The sequence below is a fragment of the Schistosoma mansoni genome, chromosome 7, assembly GCF_000237925.1.
Source record: "Schistosoma mansoni strain Puerto Rico chromosome 7, complete genome".
Taxonomy (NCBI): domain Eukaryota; kingdom Metazoa; phylum Platyhelminthes; class Trematoda; order Strigeidida; family Schistosomatidae; genus Schistosoma; species Schistosoma mansoni.
The window spans coordinates 6,239,035-6,265,548 of record NC_031501.1 but is presented as its reverse complement, the minus strand read 5'-3'; the positions used below and the strand labels follow the sequence as shown (position 1 = coordinate 6,265,548).

The 26,514-nt window shown below is 34.6% G+C and overlaps 1 protein-coding gene across 1 annotated transcript in view; it reads right to left on the bottom strand.

Moving 5' to 3' along the window:
• Positions 1-1,845: 1,845 nt before the first annotated feature.
• Positions 1,846-26,514, bottom strand: part of Smp_140110 (hypothetical protein) — a gene marked incomplete at both ends in the record, with an annotated part of 33,478 nt that continues 8,809 nt past the window's right edge. Inside the window, 9 exons of the mRNA XM_018798713.1 lie at positions 1,846-1,966; positions 3,780-3,993; positions 5,937-6,177; positions 12,889-13,328; positions 15,206-15,542; positions 17,412-17,564; positions 18,365-18,499; positions 20,856-21,006; positions 22,837-22,993. Of these exons, the coding sequence (XP_018653627.1) occupies positions 1,846-1,966; positions 3,780-3,993; positions 5,937-6,177; positions 12,889-13,328; positions 15,206-15,542; positions 17,412-17,564; positions 18,365-18,499; positions 20,856-21,006; positions 22,837-22,993 (1,949 nt within the window). The remainder of the gene's footprint in view (positions 1,967-3,779; positions 3,994-5,936; positions 6,178-12,888; positions 13,329-15,205; positions 15,543-17,411; positions 17,565-18,364; positions 18,500-20,855; positions 21,007-22,836; positions 22,994-26,514) is intronic.

The window sequence follows — 26,514 nt, the reverse complement described above, 5'->3', positions numbered from 1 at the left end:
ACGTCTTAAGAAATCACAGTAGACAAGAAACCTTTTTTCATTCAACTTGAATTAAAATGTGACGATGTTGTAGCAACAATAAACAGAATAATAAAAACCTCACTGACCAGAACGTGTCCTGCAGCATAAAACATTATGTTCTTTGTTCAGCTATTCTACATCCCAATGGGCAGTTGATTGAAGGTCTTTATCTTAGATTTGTTGTAGAACATGCTGACGAAGTCATTCGTGGAGAAAATAAAGTTGTTTTCGAGTGAAAGCCTGCCTTTTGGCGAAATTCTCCCATTTTCGAACAACGAGAAGCGTACTACGCTCATATGATTATCAGATGGTGGAAAAGATTTGTAGCTCAGGTGGTTGATTTTGATGGAGTTTTATTCTCGAAGCTGGATGGTTCGGTCGTGGAGCTTTCATCGTTCTTTTGAACGATATCATCAGCACAAACTTCGGGCCGATAAATACTCCATTCATGTTATCACCAACTGCATGTACAAATTTACATTTGTCTGCGAAAACAGTTACATTGGTAAAACAGAAAGAGTGATCTATGCTCGATCCCAAGAACACGTTCTCAAATCTCTTAGATCTTTGGGATTAGAAGCATCTAGAAGTGCTATAGCAAAACATCTCTATGACACAGGACATTATTGTGAAAAACGGAGATCATCAAGGATCATCAATCGGTAGTTGAATTCCGTTTTTCTTGACTTCACTGAAGCCACTACCACCAAACGCATCAAGCCGAGCTTATGGATCCAAAAGGAAACAGTTGCAAACGTTTCCTTACCACAATGACATAATCGTCAATTTATTACGTCATTCTCGTAATTTTTTCTCCCTTGCTCTAATTGCATCACTTCTTTCAAACTCTAAATTTTGTTTTTACCTGACTAATCTCAACTCATATTATCCTTAATCTCTATTAATTCATTCTCAACTACTTCATTATATAACAAATCAATTATTTCAGCACTATGATCTCTTATTATTGCGTCTGATGATCCAAAATCTTCATTAATTGGAAGTGCTAATCCACCATGATGATACATATCCAGTTTTACTATTACAAGTATGTAAACGCAAGGATAATTTCGATGTCACTATATATTATAGTTTCTAAACTGCTGGTACGAGAACCGAACGAAATAAAATGAATTCATGTTACCCTGCTCAGTTCTTTGTTCTTACTCTCTTTTTAAAATGACTGAATATGTATGCACAATTTATAAAATCAATAGATCAGGGTGTATCTCTTAAATACATTTTGTTCCCAGTCGGAGAGTTTTACAAATAGCTCATTGAATTATCTTTGCTTGAGAGGTTACATTATTGACAAAACTCTATGATAACTATTGTTCAATGTTCTTTATAGGCTTTTAATTATAGTACATGAGTGCTCAAAATTATTAAATTAGTAGATAATTAAATTCACTTTTTATTGTTTGCTTGAATCTGCCCACCGTTCATCTTTGTTTATATTGCTTGTGAATTAAGGCTATATTGAGACAGTATGCACATATGCCAATAAGAGACTGATCAATTACAGTTCTATAAATCAATGGTAAGATTCAAACAAACAATATCAAGTGAGTTCAAACTTCACCCCATTGCAAAAGCAAGTGGCTATCAGGACTCAATGGCCGAGTGGATAACACGATGGCGTTTGAAGCGAACGGTACTGGGTCCGAGTTTTCAATGGTGGTATAACTTTGATCAATTCCATGATTCAATGCAAGTCAATAAACCTCCACAAACTTTTTCTGACGTATATATTTATACGTTTAGTAAGATATTACATACTCATTTTGTACATTCGAATGGATTTATTTTTAATTATTAATCATTTTAGAATTTGAATTTACACACTGATAAAATTTCATTCTGATATTTCTTTGACTCTTCAATTGGTGCGTTATTCAAATTCAAAAGTGGATTGTTATGATTCCTGTTATTTAATGAAGGTGATCTGAAAGGCAAGACATCAAAATGTGATGAATAATGGTGTTTAGTGAGTGGTAATTTTATGAATATACAGTGATGAAAACACTTATTTAAACATTCATGCTTTCATTATTGTATTGGTTGTTTGAATCAACTCATTGATGTTTACGACTGCAATTGATCCGTCTCTTTTGGCATATATGCATCCTGTATCGATTGACACGATAGTGTCTTAAGTCATAAGCATGAGTTATAAGCCGTCAAAGACATTTTGCTACTATAGATGATAATACAGCAATGACTCAGCAGGAATACGGTGAAATGAATTTATACTCTCAGGCACATGTGTATGAAGTATGTACACCGTCTTGCTTTAAGAATAACTAATACTATTTTTTCTTGGTTGCAAGCAGATGGCGAAAATCCACTAAATAAATGCATTTATTTACTTCTATAATCTAATAGTTAAATTTATGAGTCAATTAAAGATAGAAAACTATAGGAAACCTGAAAGAACTTGACGGCCGTCCCGTCCTAGTGTAGGACTTCTCAGCAATGCACACCTACGATCCACCTCGCGGCACTCGAACATAGGATCGATAGGTCTCGCGCGCGAACGCTGAATTGATATCGAATGGTGTTAATGTACAACTTCAACCAATCGTTGTTCTTTTTGAACTCAAATTTTTATACGTGTCTGATCAAGTTTAATGGGCGGTTTTTACAATAGGATCAGTCGTTTTACACTAGTGATACTATGAAAGGAGACGTAAAACTCTTAACTGAAACATCGATGAACAAAGGTTATTCATAAAAATTTATAAACTGTCAGAAAGGCAACAATATGACAAAACCTACTATATTTTTGACAATCAAAAACAAATCTATATTACCCTACCGCCCGAGAGGTGAATTAAATAGTCTTATGTTGAAAGGAAGACTAAAATTAGCTATCAGTAGGACATTTTATTCCGCCTAACTTATGATTATCGAAAAGTCAAGATCTATGTTTCACGAAAATCCCAAACAATGTGTAAACAATTGTGTCATATCTCGTCACGTTTACCAATTTACATTTATATCTTGAAACACAAACATAGGGAGGATCAATCGTGTTCTGCAAATAGGGTTGACAAACATGTGCTTAAATGGCTACAAAAACAAATGAAATCTAATAGACAGATAAGATCACGCGATAGACAATTATCTTCTCCCACTGTAGAACATTTATTTAAGGCAGGTCATGTTTTATATTAAAACAGCCTCTGTAGGGTGTAAACTATGGTTTACTAAAGCCTTGGCTATGCAGAAACTAGAGCTTCCTTTATATGCTAGAGAGCAACGTGTTCTTGCCCCTAATCTGCCTTGATAATATTGTCTTATTATCCAGAGTAGTAACTGTCACATTGTTTCTTACTTTATTTTCGTTATTGCCTTTGTTTCCTCTTACCTTCTGCTTATCTATTTGACCTTTTAGTTGTTTCACATACAATGTTCAGACTAGATCACATAATTCTCATAACCATCATCTTCTCATCGCATTATCTAAATATGTCTGATAGTCTGAACATTGTAACAAAATAATACCCATGTAATGGCTTACGCTAAAATAAACCTAACAATAGTGCAATTCCCAAAACTTTGTAAAACACAGCAACCAACTGTAATGAATGATTTGTAGTCCACAAGGATTCTATAAATCAATTAGTTACATGGCCAACCAATTTCTACCGAATTCAGCATTCAAAAATTTTAAAACCTCGTTTCAATCTTGTCTAATATTGTCTAACCCCCTCTCTATATTTAAGATATTTTTGTTTCAAAAGAGTGCAACATACATTTCTTCATTTCCACCGTTATCATTATACTCATTTTTCATTGAAAACATCGAATTCATTTCTGGGAAACGTTTGATCCAATCTTGAATATCTTGTTCAACTAGTTCTTTGATAGACTTTGATTCATCATCATTTAATGAATAACATTTTAATAGTTCATTTTCTTGTAAAATATTGTCATCCTTTGAAGTGTAATGACATTTTGGATATGATACTAAATGAAATTAATTGAAAAGTAGAAAGTATAATGGAAGTTGACTGACAAGAGTTCGTAGCTGCTAACTAATTGACGTCCATTCGTTAATATAAAAATAACTTACAGATAACGTTGAAAGTACTAAGTTCAATAACTGGAGGACTGTTCTTGGTCGACTACTGCCGAAAATTTAACATACTAGGCAAAGTTTAACAGACTATATAGTGTTACAAGACTCCATGTTAAATGCGATAAGATCGTATAGCAAATGGCCCATCAGTAAGCTAGGCATCATCCACAAAATAGTTTCGATGATTTGAAAAGAAGCTTTTCAGTTTCAATATGTAGTCTGTAATCTTATATATTATTCTACAGACATCGTTGTTTTCAATGTTTTTCAAGTTAATAAATGAGACTATGTATATGAAAATGATAGTCTTTGTGCTTCTAGATATAACAAAATCTCCACAGTAAAATCCTGTACTAAGTTAGATGTGGAGAAGAGTCGTATATTCGACATTGTGATTAAGTTCAAAAAAAATTGAAACATCTATTAAGTTATTCAGACGATATGGAATATGTACAAAGGGGCCCTGAAAATGCTGGAAAACATTTTATCCAATCAGTGTTGAATAGAAGTTTGTCAGAAGAATCTAGAAAGAGAAAAGTCACATGTCACATTTCTGATTGAATGATTACCTATTCTGTTGCTATGATTAGTATGGTTCCAGAAGCTTCCAGGAACCCAAGGCAGTTTGAAATACAATAAATTCTTTCGATTTACTGTAGATAAACTAACCTTGGAGTAAAGCATTCTGTACATGCTTCGCGCCCTTCCTCTTGTTTTCAAGTTATCGTGTAAAAGACATTAGAATTACAATGAGCAGTAACTGTAAATATACTGGAATCATTCAATCCCTCAATATTTTGATATTCTTCTAATAAACGTTTTTCAATCAAAGAAATACGCAAATAATTAAAGTTTACTTCCATTGTAAATGATCTAAGAGTTCATGTTACTGATATCTCTTGACTCTATAGACATAATATTACGAAATGACTGAAGTTGACTTCAAGATGACATAGTACACTAAACATACTATGCAAATGAGAAAACCAAATACTTCAGGACGGTTTAATTCTGGAACTGAACTTTATTTTTCATAAATCATACCTGTGTAATACCATTGTCCTTTTGGTCTAGACAAGGACATGTATACTGAGATGTCGACTAAATACTTGATCGACTTCCTGGAATATCATGCTTCGTTTACAATGCCTAAGATACTGTTTAACCCTAACATGACATTTTAGTATAGACAGATTATATATCTACACTTGCACAGCCTATCACATTTCTACTCAAAGACCGAAGTATCTAGTATGATAGCTACGAAACACGAAGTAGGTGGATTTATTCCACTCATGTGAAACCATGAATGAGCATTACTTACAAACTACAAAGTAAGAAAAATATACTGTTGTTGGATGTTTTATTAGTGCTCCAAATAATATGGACAGATCGAAAGCGCAGGCCAGTCACTCGGTTGCAGTTGGACCCTAGCACCAGATCCTACGAATCTGCTCAAGGGGGAGGTGTTAGTGGGACGTAGATTGGATTAAAGCATGTTTCATGCATGATGGTGTTGCTGCGCGATGATTGGCTAATTCTAAACCGATCAGCCCGGGCATATTATTGCAGAAAAATCTAGAAGCTTCTTATGTATATACTATAAATATATGAACGTTATTCAAATCAGTGATCGCTGTTCACATACCATTATTATTTTGAATACAATTTCATTCCTGTTCAATGTGTTCTGATTTTGGGGTCTTGTTGAGTGTCATCGTATAAGAATACTAAGCAATAGGAATAGCTGGGTCGTTTAGTAGCAAAATACAATTATAACAACTTCACAATGAGAAGTAACTTCAAATCACCATCTACTGTTATCACTTACATTTTGTTATTGGTACTAACGGCTTGTGCATATTAGATGATGAACTCCATTGACGGAGAATACTATGATCATGTGTTTGACCCAGATTAATTAATACTGTATCAATGTAGTCTGAATTAGACAAACTAGAAGAAATAATATTATCATTAGGTTTATATAACTGATTGACTGAATTGATTAGTGTATTCGAATAATCATTCAATGTAGATAGATTTAATAATGTTAAGGGTAGATGTTGATTCTGTAATTGTAGAAGAAATAAACAATCAAGGTATAATAATAAATAATAATGACAAGTTAATAATTACAAATCTTTTTAAAAGTAAAACCAATACAAGTCCTAGAGTAATAGAAGCTGTAAAAGCATCAACAGTTACAATTGATTGATCACTGAGTAGCGACCACTGATATGCATGTTAGGTCTTGGTGATGACCAGCTGCTATCAGTCACATTGGCATGTGGCCGCTGGTATAAGTGACTTGCCCTATGTTGAAATGTAAGGTGGTGTTTGTAGGTATTCGACGGGAAACACTGGACCTACGTTTGATGCTATTATTTGGCACTCGTCGCCAAGATGTACTTGTCATCTTGATACAAGTGATACCCCGCAGCCGATCCACTTTGGGCCGTAACGTTACAACTTGATCCATATGATTCGATCAGCATTAAGAAGGACTGGAAATAAACGAAATCGGTCACTACTCAGCGATTAGTTAATTGAAAAAGCATCTAAGTCCTAGAAGATGTCAGTGTTAACGTCTCTGACGACAGAACTCTGTGAAAATGGGTCAAATCTGTCAGGAAGTATCAATTCCCTCAAGATCACAGACAAACTTTTCTGACGAGAGCCAAATAATATAAAACCTAGGTATCAGAGTCTCCTGTCTACTACTTCTAATCACCACCTTAATATTGGAAAAGATCTATCATAGAAAAGGAGAAATGAATTCAAGAAATGAAATCTGTCAAATAATTTTAAAATTTAAGAGGAGACACAAAATATGAATGCCCCAGTGAAATTGAAACTAATTCTGTCATTCAAGAATTCCAACCTACAATTACGATAATCATACAAATTCCATTCAAACCATCTTCAGTTAACTACACACACTTCAACCAATCACTTATTTCAATACAGTATAACATGAATAGAACTCCGCCTGTAGCCACTCCGGGGGTTACTGCCGGTCCCAAGCCCAGATAAAGGCCAAGAATTGAAATAATTTGATATTGAACATTTAGATAATAAAAAATTTTTTTGTTTTGTTAAACAGTCAAGCACTTTTTCAAGGTTAATGATCAATTTCAAGGATTTTTATTGATTCCTATTTAGGAGGTGAACAGAACTAAACGATTTTTTTTTGTAATTTAATGAATGTACTTATGATCAATGAGAACTTTTTGTTGATTATTACATGAATAATGAATAAATGTATAATGATATAATAATTGTGATTAGTGTGTTATGGAGCCTAATTAATTGTGTAATTGAACAAATAGTTATGATTCACTGAAATCATGAATCGAGCAATATGAGACTAATATTAAGAAAATGGAAGCATTGAACTGACATTTATTCCTGGGATGAGTTGGCTTTCAATGGTGGTCTAACGTTAAACGGTTCAGGATTTTATTGAAATTCGATAATCTCCACAACCATATACTGTAAATTACTATGTGCTCACTAGTGAATTGCTTCGAGAGGAAATTTCCGGAGTTTAAGTGAGAAGTCATGACAAGTGGATTTAAACTGTGTCGGATGTGATGCAGTTAACCATAGACAACAGTGGAAGATTGTCGCGCAATGTCATGAACTGATCGAAGTTAAATATAAACATGGTTGGATCTAGACTTATTGGACTAGAGTTTAGGTGTACGTGCGCAGGAACAAAGGTCCTAGCTACTACTCCGGCGTGCGAGGTCTTGGATGTGCACTGATGAAGAGTTCCACACCAGGACGAAAAGGCCATCGAGTGCTTCCAGGTTTTCAAAGATGGTCTAACTTTGATCGGTTCATGGTTTCAATGAAACTCAATAATCTCCACTACCTTATACTTACAATTACGATTTAAATAATAAGGTTCACCCTTAAGTGTATACATTCACTCTATGAGATGTATAAATAAAGTTTGTAGAAAAAGTGCACAAACAGTCATTCATACAATAAAAAGTAATGTGAAATCTCCAAATGATTTGTATTTGAATTGGTATTAAATTTTGTTTCAGGTCTTTGGTAAGTTCTGGATGCTGGTAAATGAACGTAGTTTAACTGTGATGTGTGGGCGAGAATGACAGTGATTGGTTGTCTTGATGAGTCAGACATTAGATAGGATGACAGGTGTTATGTGTTATATATATTCCCCTATCCTTATTATGTATTAACTGTTCCTTGTTGATGGACACTTATTGATTGACTGTTTCTTGTGTCGGATTTTGGTGTGGAAATATATTGACGTTATAGTCAGGCTAGTCTCGTGTTCTTGATCTGAGTCCTGTTGAAGTCCCGTAGAATAGACACTGGGTGGGAATCTAGTGTAGATATTCGTCTAAGGTAAATTAACGTCCCACATACGTGTAAGAAGTGAAAAGAACTGTTATAGCCATAAAACCCTAAAGTTATAACCAGCATCCTTTACGTTTATAACAAACTGCCTACCTAAATTTACAGTTTACACAAGTATGAGAGGGAATAATCGAACGAATTTTCAATGTAAAGGAGTATGCACAAACGGTTTGTAACACATTCAGTTCAATATAAAAGATAAATGCAATCCAATTATCATGGACGCTGTTAATAAAGACGGAAAAACGTGTTAGTTTCCCTTGAATACAACAATCGATAGTACTTCATGTTTCAAAACCTATCCGGTGTTGATGAAACATATTTATTTACCACCGCTTCACAATACGTAATGATTTTAACGAGTTTATCGGATTTCCAAGATTTATTATGAATTTTTCAGTTTTAATTTTATACATATATATTAGTGTGTGCTACTGATTTCAACAGATATAAGTAGTATGCATCATCAATCAAAATTGAAATGCCTGGTGGTAGACGGTTGAGAACATCCAAGGGAAGAGAACAAGAATAGAGAGTGATCGGTGTGAAAACGGAAGGAAAACAAAGTCTGAGACAAATTATTAATATTTTAGGAATAAAGTATTTACTTCATGATTCTCAGATTTTACTAGGAGATTCTGTAATTGTATATTTGAATACATTCAGCTATCAGTCAGTCAACTACAAAGTAGGACCAGGCATACACATACATCGGTCCAAGTTGCCATACCTCATTAGCACAACAAGATAAACACCAAATTCATAGAAGTAGTCAATTTAATGGTGGTGATAAATAAAAGAGAGGTTGTATATAAGGATATAGTACAGGAAGAAAGACAGATATGAAGCCATTTTAATCTCATAGTTTAAAGAAAGACAGGGAGTGTATACACCTACACCATTGTGATCGATTCTGAGCCATGTCAATTGGGTCTCCAACCACTGGTCACAATAGTCACGAGGACCCCAACCAAGTATTCTGCATCTACCAACATGGCTCAGACTAGAGGTTAGTGACTTTACGGACTGGTGCCACGTTTGAGTTGGGCGCCCCAAATTTCTTCTAACCATCTCCAACACAAGCCAGCATAGAGCGTCGTGGTAATCGGTGTTCAGGCATACGTAATACATCGCCCAACCATCTCAGTCGATGAAGATTCATGACCTCATCAACTGATTTACCATCATTGCCTAATACCCTGCATCTGACCTCACTATTACTTATCAGCTGATCCCAGCAGTTGCTGACAATATTTCTGAGACATCTGTGATCAAATATTAGTAACTTACGAGTATCTTGTACTCTTCGACTATCCCCACTTGTGATCCTGTTCAATGCAGTATGATTATATAATCTCAAAAATTCAAGTACAAAATTATCCATATTAATGATTTCTCACAAAATCTTTCTCAATAGCTATAAATAATTCCATGGAAAATTCATTATCATCTATAAGAATTTTACTAATGAATTCGTTGAAAATTAGTAGAGATTCAAGTAAAATGGGAGCTGTAGTTATCGTTTCTTCAATAATGAAAACTCATGTGTAAAATTAGTTATCTGAAGTTACCAGCGAGTTCAATAATCAGTTTGTGGTTTGGAGAATGCTGGTCGGCGGCCGATGCTCGATTGGGAGTAACAGGAGTAAGTAAGTCAATAATCAGGTAACTGCGAACAGGATAATTTCTATATTAGTTTTTTGTAACCAAAGTAAACTGTATAAAACGCTGGTTTATTCTATCATAACAAAAATTATGGGTATTTTTGTGAAACTTCGAAATCGACCACTTTTAAAAACCCTAGAGTAGTTTTCAGAATTCTCATTGGCCAAACCAAAACGTGGCATCAGTCCATAGTCGCTAACTTCTAGTCTGAGCCATGTTGGTAGATGCAGAATACTTGGTTGGGGTCCTCGTGACTATTGTGACCAGTGGTTGGAGACCCAATTGACATGGCTCAGAATCGATCACAATGGTGTAGGTGTATACACTCTCTGTCTTCCCTTAAACCTTGAGATTAAAATGGCTTCATATCTGTCTTTCTTCCTGTACTATATCCTTATATACAACCTCTCTTTTATTTATCACCACCATTAAATTGACTACTTCTATGAATTTGGTGTTTATCTTGTTGTGCTAATGAGGTATGGCAACTTGGACCGATGTATGTGTATGCCTGGTCCTACTTTGTAGTTGACTGACTGACAGTATTTATACCATAGTTTTACCTAATCATCTTGTTTTGCCATGAAGGTAAATTATAGTTTCTGAATCCACTCCTCTAAAAGGCTAGGGAGTTTGTGTTAAACAGTGTTCAACTAGAATTATAGAGCTTTCCGCTCCATCGTAGTATTCAATAACTTTCCTGCTGAATTCATTTCATGGTACAATAATTATTACCGTTGAGTCAATATCATGAATTTCTAGCAAGTCTATTATTCAGTTTTGTTCTGTTAACCTTCTCAGTTAGATATCTGTTATGATTTCTTATTTATGCTATGTTATGGTCATATAATTCTCGAATATCATCACGAGAGTTTTCTTCAATAAACTGTTGATAGTACATCATTGTCTATTCTAGTGTACAAATCAGTGGTTGAAGTACAGAAGAACCCTATCTCGTTAACATAACTGGTCACTGATTAGGGAGGGTAACAATTCTATTGATCCAAGAACACCATGGCATTGTCATATCACTACGCAACTAACCTGAAATTGAAACATCTTAACTTTATGGAAATAAATTTATCATTATTATTATAATAACATAAAAACAAGGCTAATTTACGATAACTTACATTTGAGTATCCATTAGTGTTCATGTTCGATCTTGATAGAGAATGAATAGATTGTGGTAAACGTATCGATGACTGATTCGATGTATCACTGATTATTGTTGATTTAAGTTTTGAGTCATTCATTGATTCATTAGTACAAGTTAGTGAAGATCCAATGACCTTTAAAACAAATCCAAATAATTACTTTGGTGTAATTAGACTGATAGGCAGATTTAAAATGGGCTTACTTAGTATCTCATTCATGCATATTGATAACCCTTACAAAAAACTAGGAACAACTGTTTTTCCATTGTTGATGAGGTGACTAACTGACAACTATAAGTTTGGGTTAATTTAGAGAATAGGATTTTAACCATAGGAATTGTTACATGATCACAGAGTGTTTCTCAACATTCTGAGTAAAATAACATTATCATTTCTCCATATATAATAAAAAATTATTTTAGTTAAAGGGATTTTTGGAGGTATGTTTAACTCGTAGGCAGTATTCTTCACAGACTAATCTCAGCTGGGGTCATGTTGATAACTAGGGGTTACAGGATAGCTTGGAACTGGCTAACAGTGAGCAGCCGCAATCCACAAGTATCTAACACAGGACTTTCAGATCTTGAAGTGGATGCTTTGGCCACCAGAATCGGTGGTTTGATGTTTGACGGTACAACTTCAACTTCAACTGATTAGTAATATAGCATGACAATCACTGAGTGACATTGGTGACACCTACTTCACTGTTCAGTGCTGACAACTATAGAGTTCAATCTGTAATAAAAAACTATTTTTTAAAAATATTTCTTACTGATGTTTATCTCTCTTATGAAGCTACAGTACTCTACCTAAGGCCAGAATAAAATATTCATAAACACTTTTCAATTCGTTAACGAACTGAACTCGAAAGAAGCTCATCCGTTGAATTTTAAACTACAAAAGTACACTTCTGGTTATGTTTAATAATCCAGAGACAGACTTTTCTACCCGAAAATGTTATAAGTTTCTGTATCTGATCATGCTCTCAGATCTCTTCACAAAACAGAACCTTATTTCTGTCTTTTTCTGTATTTTTTAAACTTTTTTTTAGACTAATGGTATGGTTGGGATGTAAAATTTATGAAGTTCTCATTTGAATTCAAACGGTGAAGTCGTCATTTCGTGGTTGAAAGTTTGAGCTTAAGTGAAATCCAGCGGTCTATTAACCGTTTTCCAGTAGTCTGATATAAGAAATCATTTTAGTAGACCCATTACTTACTTACTTACGCCTGTTACTCCCAATGGAGCATAGGCCGCCGACCAGCATTCTCCGCCTGTAGCTCCACCGGGGGCTACTGCCGGTCCATAAAAGACTGATTAAAATTAATATCAGAAGGGGTTTATGTGGATATTACAGTAATTTTAATAATTGAGACCATGAGTCAATTGAAGCTATATCACCATGGAAAACCTGGAAGCGCCGGACGGCCGTTCCGTCCTATTGTGGGACTCCTCAGCAGTGCGCATTCACGATCCCTCCTCACGAGATTCAAACCCAGAACCTATCAGTCTCACATGTGAGCGCTTAAAATTAGTTTATAATTTTAAGCCATACAACAATTATACCTGTGAGGTTGATGACAATTGATTCTGTGGTTTCTGTTGTTGTATAGGTAATAACTCTGCATAATTTATATCCATTGGTATTAATTTTGCATAATCCATAGCAAGATTTAAATCAAATTTATCTGTATATCTCATTTCATATTGATCTAATGCAACAGGCATATCAAATAATGGCCAGTAATGTTTTGGTGTTGTAAACGTTTTCAATAATTGATTATAATTATATATACATGTTATTGGAAGTAAATGTGTAGGTTCAATTGAACTACTGTTTAACATTGTTGTCTGATTTGATTTTGTCACATTCTGATTACATAATAAATCACGTTCTGACCAAATTTGATGATGAAATAATTTGGTACCACAATCAGATTTCCTAATTGATGGAATTGAATTGCCAATATTATATGGGTATTTTTCGTTAGTAACGTGTTTTGATACTGAAAAAAAAGTTAAGTAGGATGAAGAAAGTGTTTTGTATAGTTTCAACATTAACACCTATGTATGCAGAGGTAGTAAGTTATAATCAAGTGTATTCATAATGCAAATGCCTTGAATAGTTAATCGCTTGCTATTGAAATATGACTGGCTAATGTGTCAGATATCTATTTCAATGCTTATTAAGCTCCTAGTAGTCTGATCTATAATCCAATGCTAATAAACTTTATTTAACGTAGATAAACAAATAAAGATGACAAACTGATTGGAAAGCTCCATATTGTGAATGGTTACATTTACAGTTTGTGTTCATTTCATACCTGTAATAATGTTATTCAATTGATTTCCTCTATGACTCCATTTTTGTTCCAGTAATAATGGTCGGAATAGTTAACATATTCATATCTCATATACGTTTGTCCAACATGGTGGTTTAGCAGGTAAATAGTCTATTATTGGGCTGCAGATCCAGACTAGTCTACTTAAATTGGTAATAGAAGTCGACTAACATCACGATTTTTTCGCGTCAAGTACCTAAGTCAGCGTTTCGTCCCTAAGTTACTAACTATATATATATATAAGGGTTTTATGCTTTTTCAAAACATGCCTTGAATTTTCCTAACAGAACAATACATTGAGCAGGTCATCAATATTGCGTAGTAAGTCTATAATAAATAAAAGTGGGTCATTTAATTAGGCAGTGAAAACTATTCATCTGTATACAACCTTTGTGATTCCAACAATCCATCAATATTCAAGGTATCTGTGGATTATTGTTCCCAGGTGATCTATATGTTTCAGTTGTTTACTCTAAGAGAACGAGGTTTCTAGCATGTGCTCTGAAGGTTGAGTCAGGACACAAATCTTGTCAACAATTTACATAACTAAAGCACAGTCACAATTATTAAAGAGAATTATCATGTTGAATACATTTGGATACCACTTCGTTTATTTTAGGAAACTAACAAAATCCAAAGTATTATCTTTATACTTGTTAGCTGAAATTCCGCAATTGTACACTGTACAATCTAGCTTTTGGTTCCTTGAAAATAATTTGTAATCTTAGTCTGTCCAACATATAAATCGGGATGTTATCTAGCCATCAAAAACTGAGATTAGTGAATAAGCATTCAAGTTTATTAACCAGTTGTTAAATATATCATGCATAGATCACTAAAAACCATTGATTTGTAAAAGTATAGAATCATATGATAAGATGTACTTTTCATCTATTCATTAGTCGTCATTTTATGGGTACCTAAAACATTCATATGATGATCATTTATGACAACCATATTGATAATTTAAGCTTATGACCATAAACAAATCTATCTTAAATAAAACAGAACTCCGGAACTCATCATTTTATAGATTTTGCAGATAAACTTTTGAACCGATGAACTGGATTCAGTATCGAATGGCGGGGCAGTACTTTTATTGACTCCAGATTATTGTATAAACCATAATTTATAGTAAAAAAAAAACATCAATGGGAAGATTCAAACAAACAATACTAAGTGAATTTAAACTTCACCCCCATTGCACAAGCAAGTGGCTATCATGACTCAGTAGCTGAGTGAAGAATGCAATGGCGTTTGAAGCGAAAGGTACTGTGTTCGAGTCTCAGAGTGAACATCAACTCTGAGATGCAGGTACATCCAGCTGACAAGTCCCAAATAGGACGAAATACGCGTCAAACTGGATTCCACTGCTAGCCACTATTCCATCTTTGCTTACATAATTTATAGTATTCCCAATTTGTTTGACTTTTACAGACATTATATTCAGATATCTAAGGAAGGAAATCCTAACTATATATATAAGATCAATGTAAGATTACGTAATAAAATGAAACTACTATTTCTTTGAAATCAGATACCTGTTTCTTTATCATTGACTATTGCTTGTTTTAATTTTTTTAGACGTTTAATCATTCTTCGATTAATGATAATACTTGATATTGTTGAACGAAATTTTTCAATCATATCACATCTATATAACCATTTTGCTTTAGTAAATTCAACTATATGAAATTTTGGTTCAATAGTAAATTCTGATCTTGTAATTAAAGATTTGTTGAATGGTTCCACTGGACGATATGGACGTAATTCAGATAATATACGATGACCTTTGCTTGATTTGAAGTTAGCTGATGAAGTTGGTATTGATAGCTGATATTTGTAAGTTTCCAAGGCTTCTGGGTGTGTACATTTTGTCTTGTTTTTTTTAAAGTGATATAAAATGGTAAATACAATTGATTATTCATTAAAAACATATTGATTATACAAATCAAAATAGATCTCAATCTAGTATATATTTATATGTTATATCGAGTGGATGCGTACCTGTCCAGTATAACAAATGTCGTTATAAGACCGCCAATTGGAGAGGAGTGAATTATCGATCAGAGCAATGATACACAAAAACCGTATGAGCAGTCTGGTGTACTTATTAGTCCTGCGTTCTGCCTAACCAAGCCAGTTAACTCCAGAACACCAACAACAGCCTCTGCAATATGAATCATTATTCTCAAACATACTGAGTTTATATATTAAATAAACTGACCACATCGTACCATAAAATAGAAAATAACATTTGTACAAGATTTGGCCAAATGTGGCTGTGAATAGGGGGAACAGTAATTAATGGACTAGGGATAACTCAAGAATGGTAAATCGTATAATAGTAGTATATAGGTGTAAATAAAGCTTATAATAAGAGGCATACGAATATGAATAGTTCAGTTACTTAACAACCATACAATAGGAAGTATACATATTACATTTGTCCATAAATAGTTTTCAGAAGTTACCATTAATAAATCTCCACGGGATATAACAATATATTCATCCGTAGTGATAAATCTGCCAATTTAGTAATTGAATGTTATACTTATTAACATGACCTCACTTGTCATGTAACCGCTACCAGATTAGTCATTGAAATTGAACGTTCGTCCATAATTGTCCAGCTGAAAACTCTCTACTACACCAGCTAAAATGTGCGTCAAGGTAGATGGTGTTTGAGCATGTACAATACATATTCATCAACCATTTCGGCCAAAAAGTGTTTTAGTTATCTATTTAATAGGATTTACATTTTATGGTGACTTTCATTCTAGTATATCACTGATCAAATCAATTGAGTTGTAAATCTTAACATAAAAAAAGATATTTAAGACCATTCATTTAGCTTTCTAGAATTCTGGTTGTAACTTTAGGATAATGAAAGCTTAAGGTGACTTTTTAGAGGGTAGAGAATAAATTAAGGAAGCTAGTAGAAATATTATCCCGAAAACACAAGAAAACGTAGTCAAAAACCTACTAAACATGTGATACTAATTGCGGTTCAACCAACCGATATTATATTGAATAAGAATTATCTTGCCTATTACTACTTATATTCCAGCTTCTATCAACATTTAGTATAAATTAAGTTATTGAAATATAAATGATCAAATTAAATGGTGGGACACTATAAAGAAGAAGAGGAAGAACCAAGAACACATTACTCCGAGAAATGGAGACAGACATGAGGAGAATGAACAAAAGTTGGATAGAACAAGAAAGGAAGGCCCAGGACAGAGTGGGTTGGAGAATGCTAGTCGGCGGCCTATGCTCCATTAGGAGTAACAGGCGTAAGTAAGTAAACTATAAACATTGTTACAATAAATTATAGTTATTAGGATCTAAGCGTAAGATGTACATTTTCCCATTCATCAGCTTGACACCATTTAGATAGAGTATAAGTTGAGATTATATCACTGGTATTCAATTTATTACCAGTGATTATGTATTTAAAGTGAAGATAAACTATTTGATTTTCTCATTCATAATGATTATGCAAAAATTTACTATTCAAGTATTCTATAGTTGAAATCATGAGTCAATTGAAGCTAGACCACCATCGAAAACCTGGAAGCACTGGACGGCCGTTTCGTCCTATTGTGGGACTCCTCAGCAGTACACATCCACGATCCCGCCTCATGAGTTTCGAACCCAGAACCTATCAGTCTCCACAAAAACCCTTTCTGATATTCAAGTATTCATCAAAAATATCACAGTGAAAATATCACTTCAACTTACATAATATTGTTTCCATGCTAATTCACGTGAATCAAGTATTTTTATACGTTCTCCCGCTGATAATGGATTAGCACCTAATTTCGATTGCCATCTTACTTGATTACGTTGTTCATCAATAAGATCTTGATGTACCATCGATTCAAATATTAGTAACTAAGTAGTGACAAAACAAATGCAGTCATCAATACAAGAGAATCATTGGTTCATTGAAACATCACAAAAATGCCACGAAATCTCTAAATTTGCAAAATTGATAATGCATTGATAGAAGAAAGCATAAATCGAATTGAGTTACATTTATACCGGTATTTGTGAACGATTTTTCCACGTTTGATGATTTCTATCAAGAGTTGAATCAGGTATATCCTATAGACCATTGATTCATTATGGATAGTATTAAATTCAAGTTTTTTATCGTTTATTCGGCTGTTGAAACTTATGACAAAACCTTATAACTTTTAGACAGTAAATTAGTTCATATAGTGTGCTTATAATTTGAAAAATATTACGTATTTAATTTACATAGTTAAGATCATGAGTCAATTGAAGCTAGAGCACCATGGAAAACTTGAAACCGTTAGACAGCCGTCTCGCCCTCTTGTGGGACCCCTCAGCAGTGCGCATCCACGATCCCGCCTCGCGGGATTTGAACCCAGAACTTACCAGTCTCGCGCCAGAGCACTTAACTGATAGACCACTGAGCCGGTATTCAACGATGTTAATGTCTAACCTCAACCAATCCACGAAATCGAACGCTTTGTTCTGTCTAAGCTAAACAGAGTATAGGGAATAGTAGACATCTATTCGTGCTCATTGTTGAGGAACCCTATAGAAGAAGAAAGCACCTATTTAATTCAGTTCAATTTTTATTAATATCCCCTATAGGACTTTAAACTGTGACAAATATCATTTACAAAATAATCAAAAGTAATTAAATATTTTCATTCACATACTTTCTGCTGTCTAGTCAATCCTTCTGTTGTTGTGTTATTTCGTTGGCTGGACGAAAGCTTTTCATGGCTGTCCAAAAGAAATTTCACTAAATGATGTGGACATGTGATTTCAGGTAAATTTTCACATTTTGGGGTCTACAACACAATAGGGTAAAATGTGTGTATAATTATTTGACATTTATCGAGAAAAATATTGAAGAAAAGACCTGGTGCGGCAAGTAAACGACAACCGAACACTAAAAGAGAAAGATCGACATGCAACGATTGCCGTGCTTCAACAGTTTAGTTGGGTATTCGAAGAGAGTATTTCCGGCAATCGCACGAGTACGGTGCAACACACCATTTGCACGGGGGACCACAGACCACTTAGGCAACCGCCTCGTAGAGTGCCAGTACACTATCAACCACAACTGGATACGATGATAAAGGATATGCTTGACAAGAATATTATAGTACCGTCATCATCCCCCTGGGCATCACCTATCGTCCTGGTTAAAAAGAAAGATTCCTCTCTGCGTCTCTGCATAGACTATCGACGCCTTAACGCTATAACTAAGCGTGACTCTTTTCCTCTTCCGAGAATCGATGCTATATTAGACGCTTTGAGTGGCGCATGTTGGTTTTCAACGCTAGACCTAGCATCAGGGTACTGGCAAGTGGAAGTCAGACCACAAGATAGAAAGAAAACCGCATTTGTAGTGCCAAATGGTTTATACGAATTCCAAGTAATGCCTTTCGGTCTAACGAATGCCCCAGCTACCTTCCAAAGAATAATGCAAACAGTTTTACAAGATATAGTACCTCATAAATGTTTGATTTATCTCGATGACATTATTGTGTATGGTAGCACACCTGAGCAACATAATGCTAATCTGAAAGCAGTTCTCCATCGCCTTCAACAACACAACCTAAAAGTAAAACCGTCCAAATGTCGTCTGCTGCAGAAAGAAGTAGTTTTCTTAGGACATCGTATCACTGCAGATGGAGTAGGCACCGATAAAGAAAAGACACGTGTCATTGTTAATTGGCCACAGCCCAAATCACCTGAAGACGTTCGTAGCTTTCTTGGCCTAGCTTCTTACTACAGACGCTTTGTCCGTGACTTTGCATCATTAGCAGCACCCTTACACCGTTTGACGCACAAAGGACGAAAATTTTTATGGACTACAGAGTGTCAACAGGCGTTCGATGCTTTGAAGACACGACTAAGCTCTCCACCTATATTAGCCGTTCCGGATACCTCAGCAAGCGGGGGAGAATTTATACTTGATACGGATGCCAGTTCCTCCGCTATTGGAGCAGTTCTTTTATCACATCACTTTTATCACATAACATAAGTAGTATGTAACATCAATCACAAATGGAATGCCCGGCAGCAGAAAGTTAAGAAGATTGAACTGAAGAAAACAGAAAGGGAAATATGAAGGAATTGAGAAATGGAAGAATCATGTAGGTTGTAAAGACAATTAATGGAGGGCTTGCAAATGAAGTATTTAATGTATGGCTTTCACATTTTATCGAAGAACTCTGTAATTTTGGGCTAAACAATAAAGCTGTCTTCCCTACTTGAGTGCTTGTTCACTACACATATATAGACTTTTGGATTTAACGTCGTGCTACAGAAACCTTACACTTTTGTACACATCTATTCTATGTATCATTTTCCCATGAACGACTTCATAGCCAACCTGATGACTACAACACCTATTTTACTTTCGCTGTTCACTATATGGAGGTTAATTTTCAATTATATGCTTGCATATTAGTGACGATAATGATATCATGGTATGGGTTTCAGATTTTAACTTTTCATTTAGCAAATAGAACAAATTGATTTCTATCACTAAAGTAAAGATAATCATTATTGAATGGATAACTTATTGATTAGTTCATCGATAGTCAACTAATTTTACTAGTTGAATTCATTAGTCGATTTAAGCTAGACTACCATGGGAAACCTGAGAGCACTGGACGGCTGTGACTAGTGGAGTTCAACCATGTCTGTTGTGAGGCAGTTACTCACTGAAGACAATGGTGGATGGTCGCTCAGCAGCCTACCGTGAGAGGGAACAAACCAACTCCCGGTTGAAGAGAAAACTAGGGAAAGACGGTGAAGGTGGATAAGACATACATTGCGGAAATCGTCAAACTGTATCACGAGGCAAGCATTAGTTTTGAAATGGAAAAGTGGAGGGTCAAAGAACACACTCCGTCGAGAATTATAAACAGATATGAAAAGGATGAACAACAAATGGAAACAACTGGAAAGGATTGTCCAGGACAGAGTTGGATGGAGAGTGCTGGTGAACGGCCTATGCACCTCCATAAGGGCTAACAGGCAAAAGTAAGTAAGTAAGAAAATGAAAACGTGACAGAAAAGAATTCATGATCAATGCAATGATATCATTTCAAAGAAATAAACAACTCTAAGTATTCAAATCGTATTTATCAATTACATCTATTGTGTTTTATTACAAAAATATTCACTCACTTTTATACTTTTTATTATTTGTGAGGAATATTTTGACTTTTTCATTCGTCGACTATGTAAACTTTGACTAATTTCACATTTATTTGTATCCAGTAATTCTGAGAGATTCTCGTCATCATCAACATCATCATCATAGCATGAATGAGGTGAACTGTTGTGAAAAAAAACAACAACATAGAAACAGTTCAATCTTAAAATTGATCCAGTTTTGATTCTCTATTTATTGATTTTTTTAAAAAGTACTACAAGAGAACTATTTTTTTAAAAAATCAAACCAGATAACAAATTCAACATCAAGTTAAGTATGTTACTGTGCAGACTGGATCTATATAGCTCTTTTTTATAAGCATTATAAAACATTGGGATAATGGTTGACAGTTGAATTCAGGTAGTTTGAGATTCATCAACTGGGTATAATTGTACCTTGAAGTTAGTGTTCGCATCAAGGCTTGAATGGAATACAACACGAATCATATGCTCAAACTGAATAGGCTAAAAAGTGTAATCTGGACCTTACTGCTAACCACAGTCAAACAATTTTAGAGATACATTGATTTTTGTATAGGTTGTTTGAATCAACTCATTGTTGTTTACGACTGCGATTGATCAGTCTCCTTTGTTATATGTGTATTCTATGCTGATTGACACGATATTATCTCAAGTCAAAAATCATCTTTAAGCAGAGATGGATGGTGGCTAGCAGTGGAACCTAAGACGCATGCTTCCTTCTACTTTAGACTCGTCAATTGGATGTACTTAAATCCTGAACAGTTGCAGTCTTAAACATCAATGAGAAGATCCAAACAACCAATACAGAAACGAATCAAACATCACCCAAATCCACAGGCCAGTGGCTATCATGACTCATTAGCTAAGTGAATTACGCAATGGCGTTTGAAGATAACGGTAACGGATTTGAGTCTCGATATGAACATGAATTCTGGAATGCAGTTACATTCAATTGACGAGTCCCAAACAGGACGAAATGAGCTATCTGGACTCACTGCTAGCCACCATCCATCTCTACTTGGATTCTACTGATGTTTTATCAATAAGAACTGTTTTGAGAAAAGTTGTAGGTAGCCACAGTGATTCAGAAGATTAGTTTAAAAGAAACTGTGGGTTATATTTTCATTTAATAATCATGTCTTGAAATGGACTTTAGTTAAGTAATGAATTTGGTAATTACCAATGAATTTCTTGAAAATGTATATTTTGAAATGATGAAAAAGTTGTTGAAACGTACAGGGGGCATGAATAATTATTCCTTAATACGTTTATCCTATACTCGTTTTAAGTGCTAAATTAATAAAATATATATTGTTCAGTAAACTCGAATATTATCTTCTATGCTCATATCTTTCTTATTACCACTAGTACTCTTATAATCTCTACTACTTTGGGATTAGCTTTGACGATTTCATCTCTCTGTAAGAATGAATTATGCTGACGGGAACCAATGCACACTTAGGCTAGTTTGTACGATATGTATAACTGACTCACTAACTAACATTTGAAGGTGTTTGCATTCTGTCTTTTTTAATGTTAAGCATAAAGACTAATAAGCCTCTGTTGCTGTTTGTGTATCCCAAGTAAACTACCTCGATGGACACATGCCAATAGAGACTGAACAGTTGTACCAATCAACATTAGTGATCAGAAAATACGAACGCTCCGAAATGGATTCATATAAGATGAAGAAATTAGAAGGTATTTAGAATCATCAACCTAGTGGATAGTGCATTGGTATCTGAAACGCAAAATATTGGTAAAATCTCAGCATACAAATCAACACTAAAACACTTATACATTTAGCTGATTTGTAGGAAATCTATTGATAATATTCAGCTTATCAATACGATATTATTAAAACAGTATTAATACCAACCAATACAAGCCACCAAATGTAATCCCATCAAAACTGGTTGAATCATTTATGTTAGTCAATTACAAATCAAATACCCCAATCCTTAGAACATACCTTTCTAAACCAGGTAATGCATTTCCAATAACTGTACAACATTTTGGTTGAAAATTTACTTGAGCTATATGTAATTCGAATTTTAATTCACATGTTGAATAGTTGTTGGGCTGAAAATCAATTAAGAGTTCCGTGATTTGACGAGCATGTAAAACTCCTGTTTAACATAAAACGAATTTAGATTATTAACTAAGGTTGATTTTAAACCATAAGGGTATGTTATTTAAACATAAATGTAGAACAACTTTTAGTTGTCATACCGTATACTACGAAAGCTGGATAAGCTGAAATAAGAACTTGGTAGGAAACTAAACATTAAAGACATATATTTCAAATTAAACGGGAAGTAGTGATTATTTTTAACTAATAAATGCTTCAATCTATTAATCGTATGAACGTTCAGGGTCGAATAATCTATTTGACCACCTTCACCTAGGTCCTTAACATATCGCCATCATACACTTAGTACCTACACCTATAGGTAACTTCCAGTGTTATTTGTATAAATATCCCGCTCAGCAAGAAACAAAATTGAACTTAACTAGTAAGGAACCCATTCATGAGGTAAGTGTATTAAATACAATTTTGTTGAACTATCTTTATAACAAGTTATTCAACGAATATTCTACTTGTTAACAATCATTATATCAAAGTTTTTAATGTTTATTCTTAGATTCACTAATATACAAATTTTAAACACTTATCGCATCTTAAGCTGATGAGTCCCAAATAGGACGAAACGCGCGTCAAACTGGATTCCACTGCTAGCCATTATTCATCTTTGCTAACAATGCTTGTGAATTGAAGCTATATCGAGGCAATACGCACAGTATGCACATATACCAATTAGAGACTGACCAGTTGCAGTCCTAAAAACATCAACGGGAAGATTCAAACAACCAATACCAAGTGAATTTAAGCTTCACCCCATTGAACAAGCAAGTTTCTATCAGGACTCAGTAGCTGAGTGAAGAATGCAATGGCGTTTGAAGCGAAAGGTACTGGGTTCGAGTCCCAGAGTGAACATCAACTCTGAGATGCAGGTACATCCAGCTGACAAGTCCCAAATAGGACGAAATGCGCGTCAAACTGGATTCCACTGCTAGCCACTATCCATCTTTGCTAACAATGCTTGTGAATTATGGCTATGTCGAGGCAATACGCACAGTATGCACATATGTCAATCAGAGACTGACCAGTTACAGTCCTCAACATCAATGGGAAAATTCAAATAAACAATACTAAGTGAATTTTAACTATCACATCTTCTAAGAACTCGCTAGAAATTGTTGAATTATTCATACGATTATATTGAGTAAAAATGATGGTTATATAGTTAACATCATAAGATATATACATGTCTGTAACGTAGGTGAACCCATAATAAAGAAACACAGTTTACCACACTTAATTTTCCCACTGCATTGAATCAACTACACTTATTATAATGTGTAGTTTCACAAAAAATACTTCTCATACAACATTTTCTATGATTTATATAAAAATAAAGAGACTATGACAAGTAATAGTATCCAGGACTAGTGTCTTATCCAATTTGAGACTCATCAGCTGGATGTCAGTCAGTCAGTCACAACGTAGAACTTCGTACGTATGTGCATCAGTTCGAGTTGCCATACCACATTAGCACAGAGATGCAGTTGTTGATTCGAATCCCATGGTGGATGTATGCATAATTATAGAATGAATATGAACAATTTTTGTATAAAACTAATTTTGGACAAATGGTGTTTCTTTAATGAACGAAAGAAATCCCATACAAGCCCATACAATGATTCAATATGAAAACGCTTACACGTTCACATTCATTAATACTTGTTAGATTGTTATGAATTTGGAAGATAATTAGGTAGGTTAAAGAGGTAATTTATGTAAAGAACTATAACAATAGACTTGAGCTAGAAGATTACCAAGAAAATTCTCAGTACAAAAATATAGTACCATCAGTTCACAAAGTAATTGGTGATTAGCCAAAATACATAATGAAGAGTTAACCTAATGTTTGAACTACCTGAAATGTGTGAAACTCGTGATAAAATTATTTTATCAGAATTGGGGTTTGTGGAGATTGTAGTAACTTAATAGTCGAATTCATGAGTCCATTTAGGCCAGACCACCATGGAAAACCTAGATTCGAGTTCTGGGTTCGAATTCTGAGTGCGGGATCGTAGGTTCGCACTGTTGAGGAGTCCCGTACGAGAACGAAACGGTCGTCCAGTGCTTTCAGGTTTTCCATGGTGTTCTAGCTTTAATCAACTCATAAACTCAACCATTAAAATTATTTAAAATTAATTGCTAAAGGGTAGATACATTTGTTTATTAAATTTTATATCTTACATGCAGTCATGTTTATAAATCGACTGATAGGTAAATATCATGGCGTAATCATGTTTATTTTCCACTGAATTTGAATAATTTGTCTTTCTGGCGGCTTTCTTCTTTAAGTGTATCAGATTAACTCATGATTTCGTTCATTGAACTACCATCAGTTATCAATTTCATACATTGCTAAAGTTTAAATCCATATCGTTTGTCTTAAGTAATATTTTTACTGTGTATAAACCGAGGTTATCATCAGAGTGAATTCCAAGCAGTAGTAGTAGTGTGGTGTGGTCTACTTTTATCCATATAAGTAGTATATGGTGATAGTCAGACATAGTGTATTTTGGCAGAAGATCGATAAGGAAAGAACAGGAATGAACCGCAATCAGTATGAAAATGTATGAACGATGAAATCAGTGAAGATGGACTGATATTTGTAGAAGGAATGATCAAGATTAAGACAATTGATTGGTATTTTGCAAATTAACTATTTACCGTATGGTTATCAAAATTTAGTGAAAGTCTGTGATGTTGTGCTCAAACACGTTCGATTGTCCCCACACTTGTTCTTGTTCACTACGGTAGTACTGTGGTATTTGCTACCTATATGAACAGATACCAGCGATATGTATGAGTGATTAGAAGTAGAATTCTTTGTGATAAAAGAGGGAAACGAAGAGAAGAGTAAAGAAAACTCATAGCGACTGAAATAGTAACAAGAATGAAAGAACGAAGTAGTTTGTAAGGAAAAACAATTCAAGAAAGATGTACAAATAATGTATTTGATAGATTATTTTCATATTTTACAAACACTTTATGTAAGTTTACGATATATAGTCGATTTCTCCTGACCAAATCTTTAGTAGTAGTAGTAGTAGTAGTAGTAGTAGTAGTAGTAGTAGTAGTAGTAGTAGTAGTAGTAGTAGTAGTAGTAGTAGTAGTAGTAGTAGTAGTAGTAGTAGTAGTAGTAGTAGTAGTAGTAGTAGTAGTAGTAGTAGTAGTAGTAGTAGTAGTAGTAGTAGTAGTAGTAGTAGTAGTAGTAGTAGTAGTAGTAGTAGTAGTAGTAGTAGTAGTAGTAGTAGTAGTAGTAGTAGTAGTAGTAGTAGTAGTAGTAGTAGTAGTAGTAGTAGTAGTAGTAGTTGTAGTAGTAGTAGTAGTAGTAGTAGTGGCACTAGTTGGGGTAGGCGTGGTAGCAGCAGCCGTACGAACTAGAGGTCTAGGTACAAGAGGTCCGATCCTAGCAGGATGAAGACCATCAGTACTACTGGCTGTAACAGGCACATGTACAAGCTCTCGCGCGGACCGACCGGCAAGCTGGCGAGCACTTGCTCTGTGAAG